Genomic DNA, 11,651 nt, shown 5'->3' with positions numbered 1-11,651 from the left:
TTTAGGTCGTAAGGGATGATGTTAAAATTCTTTGGGTTGACTTTCATCACTATGCACGCTTAAATTACAACTGCAATGCCTACATATGAATTTATGGGGAAATCATAGATCATGGTTTCAGATTGAGCAAGGTGCTGAGCTACTCCCCCATGCTGATCATACTCTACTGACACACTAGTGACCTCGTTGCTGTTGGAACCTTTCTCTTCCAGAATCAAGTTCACACATCATACCCAGATCCACTATCCCCACGGAGTCTTATGTTAGTAAGTGTTCATTCTTCTGCAGAGCACCATGTTACACCACAGCTTGCTTTGTGATGTGCACAAATAATCAAATTTCAGTCATCTTCTCATTTAGTACCCTTACAATTCACTGGTTATATTTCCAACATCAATTATAAAAGGCTTTAAAAGAGTGGGGTCAGAAGAAAGCATAAACATACTTATTGAAAAGTATGTGTTTACATCAATTTAGCCTATTTGCCAGGTGCATTTATTGAAAGGGACTTGACCATCAAAGATCAAACATTGAAAGCAAAGGTCAAAGAGACCTTCATTTTGGTTTAAATGGACAATTGCCAAAAAAGGAAGGGCTTAATTTATTATTCAAGTACTGTTGGAGACTTCCCATTAAGAGATCATTATTTATTTGTTCTTGTCCAAAATGGTTCTTGAGCTGAAGACAAAAATACAAACTGGATTCTTACAGGTATGCCTTTTTACAAGATAAATTATTTATTTTTGCACTAGTAGTCTAGAACCAAACTGAAATAACCACTGCATACAGCATTCTCAAAAAAACCCACAATGCACTACTGTACAGTAGTAGAGCATGTTTGTTTTATTCATAGCAACACACAAAATGTTCTAGTCCGACAGGAAGAAAAATTGGGAATGGATAGTGGGACATCACCTGTAAAGAGTAGACAGAATATTACAATCACATAGCATGAAAACACACAAGGCTAAACCTATACACTCAAACACTAAAACACATACATACAAACTAATACAAATTAAAATAGTCACATACTGCAACCTATTAATATAGCGCTGACCAAATTCAGTACGAGTGGCAACATTACACATGACTAGACAGTAGAGCCTAGGGGTTAGGAACAAGCCCATTTGCATGCCAACAGATGTCTGGTGGGCAGATTGTCCAAGGACACATACACCTTTTAAAGCAATCATACCCATCCAGGTATCCAAAGCCGTTTCAGGGTTTTGTGGTACTAGGCACCCTGTACCGTTGCGGAGTATTTGTATTTCATACAACAGTCATAAATACTGCTCATGGATTGCACCCTTCCTCCTGGATATGTGGATTTATTTGCAAACCAGAAAAGATCATCTCTGAAGAGCCAGGTCAACTGACAAGGCAATATAACACCATTTCATACACATAGAAAGCTATTGCACAATTGCCATAAAGCAATTTGTGATTCTTCAGATTGGGGAATAGCTAAGATGCCAGGCTTTTTCTCTGTACATGGTAGGGTAGGCTGAGAAGGGGCGCCATTCTCCCTATTGCAAGCCAGTCTACCATGAAAACCAAACTGTAAGTTGAAAAACTTTGATAGTATGCATTTAAGCAACCTTTTGTTGGTGGTGAATCACAGCATCTTATTGAAGATTAACAAATAATTTCCAAATTGGGTTCAAAACATTAAATCATCAACCATCAAAACATCTCACCTATGCACCACATATCAATACGAATACAAACTCACAGATGTTTATTCCCCAGATGGTCGGACACTTTCAAATATGCCAGCTTCCTTCATGGCATTGAACTCCTTCATTGCATCATAATTTTTGTAGAAATCAGCATATGCCTTCTTCCTTGGCTCTGTGACAGTGTACTAAAGGAAGCAAAAATAGACAATCACTTGAACATTCAAGTACTCTGAATACTTTTTGTATTCTGCATGTACATCATTTCCAAACTGTACTGATGAGCTATGAGTCATGATAATGGTGGCGTTCATGATATATGCCTTCACCTTTGTATAATTATTAAATGCAATATCCTCATTAAAAAAACTGACCTTGAAAATGGCAGCTGCAACAATCGACAGAGTGAAAGCGATGGGCAAGTGAAACTTCAATCGCTTAGCGAGGAGCCCTCGCATGACTGGCTTTGGCAACGACATTGTCAATGCCTACAAGAGGAAATGAGAGGAAACATTGAAATTGGATAAAACATACATATTGTAAAATTGGTCAGTATCTAGCTAACATCAAAATAACCGCATTTATATCCATGTCGGTCACAACTGAGAATTTGTCGTTGGATCACCACCAGGTATTTTATGCTTAAGGAGGTCAAACGTGAGCAACGTTATTCAACAAAGATCAATTACTATAACTTTATATTAGCATAACGACAATGTTGCCATGATTTAAATAACTTTACTTAACTAGCCAGCTAAGGTTAACGTTATGTTTGGTATTTCACATTGGCCTCATAGCTAGACGGTCGAAAGGCCGCCTAGCGATCATAAGATTTAGCGAGCTATCAGCTAGCCCGACAGCCACAGTAAACTAGCATCAACTACAGGGGAAAAAGAGCCTAATTTGACGTTATGGTTGTCGAATATAATCCCTTAAATAAAAAATCAACATTGACAAGTAAGACATCAATAGAATTGAATAGCATACCAGTTATATGGTAACTTCACGTTAGTTTGATATTTTAAAATCAACATGTACCTAACAGTAATATTAACTTGCATTAGCTGGCTACGTCGGACAAAACGTCTAAGTTCGATAACATGTCTTCTGAATTAAATTAGCAACCTGTGAACGTCCGAAAAGGAGCAAGAGATTGAAGACTGATAATTCCGTTTAAAAGCCCTCATCTATAGGATAACATTAATGTTTGCGCAACGTATAGGATATGTAGCTAGCTAACGTTAGCTATTGGATTGGGTGACATCAAGGAAGGCTGACTACGTTACTGTTTGCACGTAGGCTAGCGTTAGCAGTTAAAACAACGCAAAAGAACCAAACGAGTGGTCCCATTAACAGATAATACTCAAAGTGACGATAACACAATATATTACGCTTCATATAATAACATATATAAATACCAAACAATCTTCATTATGAACATATTATCAACTTACGCTTACGACCTTCACTAGCGAGAACACGGAGACGGAGTTGAAGATGAGGAGGAACTATGTGAGCTGATGAGGGACAACCAGAGCGACAAACGGGGCAACTCAGGACACAAGAAAATCGTTGTGGAAATCACATGACTTCAGACTGTCAGCCAAGTGGCAGCAGTGACGTGAACCAATAATAAAGTCTCTGCGTGAATCAACCATAAATATTATCAAGCTTTATATACGTGAACCTACTGGTAGAAACGCCGCGCTATAAACTTCTTTTGGTTAAAGTATTGTTTATGATAATGCAAAATGTAATGCAGTGACAACCACTTGCGTGTTGATATTTTTGTCTAATGTAAAACATGCTTAATTAACATGAGAAATTATGTGAAACTGCATAACCGTATAGTGTAATTTTATACACATTTTAGATTCCTGAATTATTCGCACAAATAAATAACTACAAGGAGTTAACATGTTTCCTTTCTTACGGCTCAAGCTCAGATACAATGTTTCCACGTGCTTCTCAAACACTAAAAATGTGTGTGATAATCCACCTATGCCCACAGTCCATGTTATGCCAATTGTACCTGTAACTAGATGGGCCAGACAGGGATATGCTCGCGTTTGGTTTGACTACGATCATCTATTTCATGCATTTGGAACTAATTTATCAGCTAAAGGCTGGCTTACATTGCACGATTTTGGTCTGTTTTAACAGTCGGCGACTAAATTTCCAAAATCGGGCGGAAATCTTGGGAGTTGTACTGAAATCGCAGCGCGCTCCCGTCATCCAAATCGTTTAGTGTAAGGTGCCAATCTTAGCGGTTTTAAGTCCGTCGGAGGCAGTCTTTTTCTAGTTTTGCCGTTACGACAATATCAAACATGTTTGATATTATCGGAAGTCTTTTCAGTCGTGGCTCATGCAAATAGTGACGTGAACATTAAAAACCAATAGTAACCTTGCGCGAACATGAAACAGGAAGGGGCAAAATAGGCGACAGCTGTAGCCTTTATGATTATTTGTTATTTCATTTCTTATAATTTATTAGTCGGTTGTTCTACGTGACAGAACAGCTCTATATCTGTTAGTGATGTCACACATCAAACAATGCTGCAGAAACGCGAAAAAATTACTTTGATATGAGTAGGCTATCATGTGATTTCCTGTGAATGATGACGTGTAGCCTATTGCACGATGGAAATAATTTGAGGGAATCTAGCAGCAGTCTTGTAAATAGTGACCCACAGTCTTTGCAAAATCCTAATCTGAGACTGGCCTGTGACTAAAAACTCAATGAATTGTCTTTAGATGTGAGAGGGTCTGAGACTGTAGTTTTTCAAAAATCTTTTCCAAATCTTTGCAAAGTCTGGCAATGTAAGGTAGGCTTAAGTTGCAGAACTTTCTAGTAACGTTAGCTAAGTTACAAATAGCAACGGGACTGGTGCTGTCCTCACTAAAAAGAGTTGAAACTGAAACTTAACACCTCCTGGAGCTAAGGGGACCGGCGAGAGTATCATCTTGGATTTTGAACCACCACGCGCTTAAGGGGCATTCATTCTTTACATCCTTTCAAGATATATTTCTCTGCTGAGATTATATAATATATCCGATTTAGTAGTGAAATTAACATTCGCTAATGTCATAGGGCGAAGAGGGCCTATTACCGCAGTGTTTAGCTTGCTAGTCACAGTTCGTACAGTGTCGTACAATTTAAGTACAGTGAGGTAGTGAAACCTAGCACACTGGGACGTTAGCAAGCTACGTTGTCAAGCTACCTTTCCTCATAACATAACGTTACATTGACAATCTGCTCGACCAGCAAATATTCAAGGTGCGTGTACTTATCTACCTAGCCAAACCTATATGAATTGTTCAGAGTTAGTTCACGTAGCTGGCTAGTGTTGCCTTCCACAGCTCTGTTAGCTTATCATTTTGCCAGCTACCATCGAGCCTAAATCTGCTAATATTTGATCGAACCCCTTGTGTTAGCCAGCAAGCTAGGTACACTGGTAACTTTACATATGTGTCTGGGTATGCTAATGTTAGCGATTGATGGTTTGTTGTGAATTGAGTGTTGTATAACATCATCTAATCTATGTTAGACTAGGCAGGCATGCCTTCTAAGCGGCGTTCACAGTCATGGTCTGAAGTGAAGCAGACGGGCAACGAATGTTTTAAAAATGGCCAGTACGGAGATGCTGCATCCCTTTACAGCCAAGCTATTCAGCTATTGGAGAAAGCCGGTGAGGTTTAAGAAACATTTACAGTGCTTTTCAGATCACTATTTGCACACAGTTTAATATAACTTCACATTCACATACCCTTGCATGCTGCAGTTTGGAGATGTTTTGAAAAATAATATAAACTCTTGAATAGATATCTTATTGAGCTTAATGAACATAAACTAGTTATCAGTAATGCTAACTTAAACTTTCCAATTCAACTTTACAGGTACCAACCAACAGGATCTCAGCATCCTTTATTCAAACCGAGCAGCCAGTTATTTAAAAGATGGTAACTGTGAACAGTGTGTGAAGGATTGTACAGTGTAAGTCCCTGTGATGCTGGATGGTACAGTGCCCATATACACATTTCACATACACTGCATGTACATATTACTATGATGTATTGGTACACTGTTGTAGATGTAAGACCGATTTGGGTGCTTGTTGAAGACCATTTCGTTTGACCACTGATGTCTTCAACAGATCTCTTGACTTGGTTCCTTACGGTATGAAGTCTCTGTTGCGTCGAGCTGCAGCCTATGAAGCCCTGGAAAGATACAGATTGGCATATGTGGACTACAAAACAGTCTTACAGATAGACTGTAACGTCCCATCAGCCCATGATGGAACAAACAGGTAAAAGCAGTACAGCAGCTGAATTGTTTTGAGATCATGCTTTGCAAAGATATGTTACAGATTACAGAACCTTTATAGTTGTATTAAGTCCATTTTAATGCTTATCAAATAATGTGATGTTTGACAGAATGACAAAGGTTCTAACCGAAATGGATGGTCCGTCTTGGCGAGAGAAGCTCCCTCCTATCCCAATGGTGCCGATGGCAGTTAAAGAGAAGCTTTTACAATCGACAGCCCCAGCCTCAGCCCCAGCCTCAGCCCCAGCCCCAGCCTCAGCCCCAGCCCCAGCCCAAAACGCTCAACAAAATGGTGTCAAAGAAAAAGCCAAGCCAGGTATTCACTGCCCTTTGTCAAGATTGTGTGTGTGTGTGTGTGTGTGTGTGTGTGTGTGCGCGTGCAGGCAATAGAGAGTGTTTTGGTTTCCCAGATGAGTACAATGGTTTCACTTTCATTTTTGCAGAGGTAATGTTATGATGTAACCAATGTGTGCTGGAGAGTAATACTTTTAGGGTCATGTCAAGTCTAAGGAAATGCATGATATTGATGTGGACACAATACATTAAGAGCATGTGATGTGTATGTTATGCTACATGCTATCCCATATAAAAAGCCTCAGTTGCATTCTGGGACATTTCAAATACATGGAATTCTCATTGCATTATCTATTGCCTTTGGACTTGTGATTGTGTACATTTTCATCTCAATTTTCAGTTGTTAGCGATGCGGCGAAGAAAAAAGGCAGGACTTTAAAAGAAGAGGGTAATGCGCTGGTGAAGAAAGGAGACCATAAGAAGGCGGTGGAGAAGTACACCCAGAGTCTCAAACAGGACCCTACAGAAATCACAACTTACACTAACAGGTATGCAGCACCATTAAGACTGATGGAACGTTATCAGATTGGACTGTTTTCATTTTTGTTTACACTAGTAGACATTCCGGTGAAATGTGAAGTTTTTAATGCCGTACAAAGCTTTCCTACAGTGTGTGTTACATAATTACGACTTAAAGGAAAATGCACACACTGTGATGTCGACTGTTTGTTGAGTCCTTTTGTGTTGCTTCATGTTGCCGGCGTGAGCAGAAAAAGTTGCACTACTACAACATGGAATATACAACGATGATGTCAGCTAGCGTGTAGGCTACATTCTGCTGTTAGAGCAATATGGGTGAAATATGTGGAGAAACAAAGCATAGTAATATCCCACCTATTAACCCAAGGATCTGATCTGATTTGGTCTATTGGGCACTTACGCACCTTTTTTAAATTTACAATACACTAAACACTATCTTTGGGTTTACACACAGTATGGCTAATGCATGTGAAATTACTGTGTACAACTCTGTGCTCTCTTTATGGTATAGAACATAGTCTAATATGTTAACCACAAATCAATAATATGTTTTATTGCTAAGCTGTAAATGACAAGCATACACACACACTGACATACAGACACTAAAACACGTGCATACCAGATAAAAATTTGAATGGGCTGGAACCAGGTTCAGGTCGCGCTGTGCGTGTGTGTGTGTGCTTACTATAAAAAGCTCACAGCAATGAATTTAGGTTATCTATTATCAGAATTTAACTGTAGCCTATTCAGGTGATAGTTTTCTTCCTATTTGTTTCTCCCTTGCCTGTTTCATAATGAAAAAGATAGTTTGTTTATTTTATGCCATGTGTGCCTGAAGAGATGCATATTTGTTCCCTTGGGATCTACCACAATATAATGGTTTATATGGCAAACAACTGCGGATAGCCATTGTAGCGACCGGAGGACCTTACTCCGTGCACATGAATACACTCAGAATAGCACACTAACACACTTTTGTATGCGTACACACACACACACACACGCACACACACACAAACACGCACACACACACACACACACACAAACTGATTGTAAATCTAGTTGTGCTGCACAGTGATGATGGCTACCGCATAATTGTGGAGGTGTAGTTGTGGAATGCGGATACAGGTGACTATTTGGGAGTTGTCAAAGTATACTTTGTTTGTTGTTGCAGACACACCCACTCATGCACATATGCACACAGGTATACACACACACACACACACACACACACACACACACACACACACAGGCACAATATGGCAAAACGTACTGCAAAGCAGTATGTAATGTCATAATAGCATACTTATGCAGTGTAATACAGATGCACATTTGAGTGTCATTAAAGAATTTGCAGACACACCCACTCATGTACACACACACACACACACACACACACAGTACACACAGGCACAGCATGGGGAAACTGTAGACATACTGCAAAGCAGTGTGTAATATCATAATGCCAGAGGCATATTTGCGCAGTGTAATACAAGCGCTCATTTGGGTATGACTTCTGTATGAAAAAAAAAAAAAAACATTTGAGTGTCAACCCTTGAGCAACCAAAGGGAGAGCATGTAAGACTTGCAGTTTATAAGGAGTTGTAACATAAGGGGACACAGACAAACTGAAAAGCGGCAATGTCATGTGGAAGTCTTGTGGTTGGGGGGGGTGTGTGTGCTTACCTTTTCAAGGCATTTGCACTCAAAGGCTGCAGCTACCACTAAATTATTGCTCATGTTCGTACAATTTGGTAATTCACAAACATCTGTCACCATGCAGTGTGCATTAAACACTTTTCATCAGTAGAATGAATGCCCTTGGAGTTGACCTGTGCTCTATTATATTCCAAATGATGGTACCTCCACAAATAGAAATGGAATGAGTCTGTAAACCCAAGCGTTGTTCGTTGTTTGCTGTAAGCTGTCCGATGAGTATGATTGTGAACTGTGAACCTATATGTCTATATGCTGTAAGTTATGTGTTTCTTATACTGTCACAAACTGGGGGAACAATACTTAATTGTTTGTATGTACAAAAGTGCCCATAAAAATGACATGTCTTGAATCTTGAATGGGCTAAATGTTCTGTGTGATGAAATCTGGATTGTTCATCCCAGTTTCTGTTATTTAACGGTGCAAAGATCACGCCTTGGTAGCTTAAGAGATGAGCCAAGAAACTCCAAAGCTTGCGCCTATGGATTTAATCTTTTGTAGAACATCTCCTACCAGTTGCTCACAGTTAATGCTGAAAAGTTGTACATGACACAGGTTAACTTGCGGGAATGCTATTGTATCTCTTTAATCCAGGGCGCTGTGTTACAACGCTTTGAAGAAGTACAAAGAAGCAGTGAAAGATTGCTCTGAGGCTTTGGGACTGGATGCAGCCAATATTAAAGCTCTATACAGGCGTGCACAGGCAAACAAGGAGCTGAAGGTGAGATTCTGTCCTTTTGAAGTAATGGAAAACCAATGCTGTTTGTTGAGGTATGCCTTCATAGGCAATTTGTTCTGGTATTATGGTAGTTATATTTCGATGGTAATTGCTGAAAGACCAATAAACACACCTGTTGTTTCCCCCAGACTAAACACATTTGTTCTGTGGTTTGGGTTGGACCACATGTCTGACCAGTGACCACCTGTGAAAAAGTGAATAATAACAAACATAGCAACAACAGCTTTATCATCAAAAGCATATTTCAAGCTTTTATCAGTGTCACTGCCACCTGTGTTGGTGGTGTTGCATGCTTTGAATGCATGCCTTAAATGCCCTCACCATGTCTGATATCAACACATTTTAGTCGCTGTGTTGGTGCACTTCTATTTCATGTAAACCTAATAATGTTCAGTTAAACAACCTAACATTTCAGTACATTGTTTGTACAATTTGCTTTTAAAGAAGAAAAATAAGGATGCAATAAGATCAGAACAATGAAAAACAATTTGAGTGATTCTAGTGAATTTTGTCCAAGTTGCTTAATTGTGGAATGTGGAATTAGTTGCACATTTGATGGAAACTGCAGATAAATTCCTAGGAGGAGAGAACAATCATTGGAACAATCACTATAATATAGATTTGACCTGTGTACAATTTTTCCTGTGAATGGTATAATACCAATGCCAAAATAAGTTCCCTTAGTCATAGCACATTGAGGATTTACATATACTTGTTAATGTTCTCAATTTTACTGATTTTCTCATATGTTTTGGAACATTTCTTTGTCCTTTCAGGAGAACAAAGCATGCATTGAGGATCTGAACAGCCTGCTTAAAATTGAGCCTCAGAACACCGCTGCACAGAAATTATTGATTGATGTGCAGAAGACTAAGTGATGTTGTGGCGTAATGGTCAGAAACAAGAAACAACAAGGGACCCTACCCCAACCTGCTGTTCATGTTCCAAGTGCCTACGAGACAGCCTAAGCTTGAGTTCTCCTCATATTTATCTAACTTCAAACTTTTCATCACGCACGTTTCCTCACAGGTGTGCTCAGTGTCCGTTGATCTCTCCTCTGCTTTCAAGTTGTGCATGACATAGGAACCAAATGTGGTGAATAGATATTTTAAATGTTTATGTAAATGTTTGAAGGTGGTGAATCTGCGTCACTCTGAAAATGTTTTCTTTTTGTTGGGTCAAATATTACCTACATGTTTTCCTTCGTAGATCCACTGGTGCTGTTTTCAAATGCAGAATGCAAATACAGCGGCGTGTAGTATAGGTAATCATTGTAACGGACATAGTTGTTAAATTATAATTAACAATTATAATAGTTAGTTGGTTAAGCCTTTTAGAATCAGTCATAAACAATCTCCTGTATAACATGGACACAAAATAATACCGTCATAACTTTATATTGGCTTACACCATATCATAACAATCATAGGTTGTTCAGCATATACAGTACATCATGCAACATTTGTTTTATTCATACAAGGCACAATGAGGTCAGTTGTTAGCGGATCAATATTGGTATTGTTATATCGATGTTTTTGTAATGACTACTTGCCGAATTAAAAATTATGTCTGGCGTCTGTATTCAGCGACTAAAATGTCAGTACTCGAGCCGTGTTAACTGATTAAGAAACTTCCAGAGATTCATCTACCTGCCAATTAATTTGCTTCTGCACAGAACATTGCAGGCAGGTAGAGGACTTGCGAATTGTGTAAGTCTGCCATAAATGTGCAAGAGACATAACGTACAGGGTTTTAAGAAAAGCTTCAGTTAGCTAGTAATAATTGCATTTAGGGCTTCTCAAATTAAACTTACCTTTTGTAATAGCTCAGAGTTAACTGTAGGGCATTGTTGCATTCGCTGACAGCCTTAAAATGTTCATCACTCAGGTCTCACTTGCTTGAAGCAAGACATATTTAACTTCATGTTTACATTATTGAACATGCTGCATATCCAAGTGAAGTCACTATATAACTATATATTCACTATATAGTCACTCTCTTGTGTGGTTTGATTCAGTCTAATTATGAAACTTCACAGAATGTGTATTATCTCTACAACTGAAGAATGAGTTGTGAATCTTTGTGAGAAAGTTCAGCACTGACCCACTTTGGTGTTATTGTCCAATTAAAACAAAATTCATGATAAATATGTGCTCTCTGTAAGCATTTTATCTTGACTGTTCCCTAACACTTTATGTTTACGTTTTCAATTTAGTGTCACAGAATTCAGTTATTTACTACAATGTCCAATCAAAAGATGATACTTAGAATAATACAAAGAAAAGCAAATGAAATGATAAAAAGTTACGTATATGCATGCAATGCATTTTATGTTCTAACAATGTTTTCAACTGGCCTA

General features: G+C 38.7%; 2 protein-coding genes across 2 annotated transcripts; one reads left to right on the top strand and one right to left on the bottom strand.

The window, feature by feature from the left end:
• Positions 1-791: 791 nt before the first annotated feature.
• On the bottom strand, positions 792-3,283 carry LOC134091919 (cytochrome c oxidase subunit 6C-1). Its single transcript, XM_062544656.1, has 4 exons — positions 3,134-3,283; positions 2,054-2,167; positions 1,736-1,867; positions 792-915 (listed from the first exon to the last, which is right to left on the bottom strand). Exons 2-3 carry the CDS (start codon positions 2,156-2,158, stop codon positions 1,742-1,744), a joined length of 231 nt encoding a protein of 76 aa, XP_062400640.1. The 5' UTR covers positions 2,159-2,167; positions 3,134-3,283; the 3' UTR covers positions 792-915; positions 1,736-1,741.
• Positions 3,284-4,382: 1,099 nt separating this feature from the next.
• tomm34 (translocase of outer mitochondrial membrane 34) lies at positions 4,383-11,439 on the top strand. Its single transcript, XM_062544654.1, has 8 exons — positions 4,383-4,956; positions 5,228-5,368; positions 5,577-5,673; positions 5,834-5,986; positions 6,114-6,319; positions 6,698-6,845; positions 9,148-9,274; positions 10,069-11,439. Exons 2-8 carry the CDS (start codon positions 5,239-5,241, stop codon positions 10,168-10,170), a joined length of 963 nt encoding a protein of 320 aa, XP_062400638.1. The 5' UTR covers positions 4,383-4,956; positions 5,228-5,238; the 3' UTR covers positions 10,171-11,439.
• Positions 11,440-11,651: the final 212 nt, after the last annotated feature.

The sequence above is a fragment of the Sardina pilchardus genome, chromosome 9, assembly GCF_963854185.1.
Source record: "Sardina pilchardus chromosome 9, fSarPil1.1, whole genome shotgun sequence".
Classification (NCBI taxonomy): domain Eukaryota; kingdom Metazoa; phylum Chordata; class Actinopteri; order Clupeiformes; family Clupeidae; genus Sardina; species Sardina pilchardus.
This window is presented reverse-complemented; position numbering and strand designations above follow the sequence as displayed.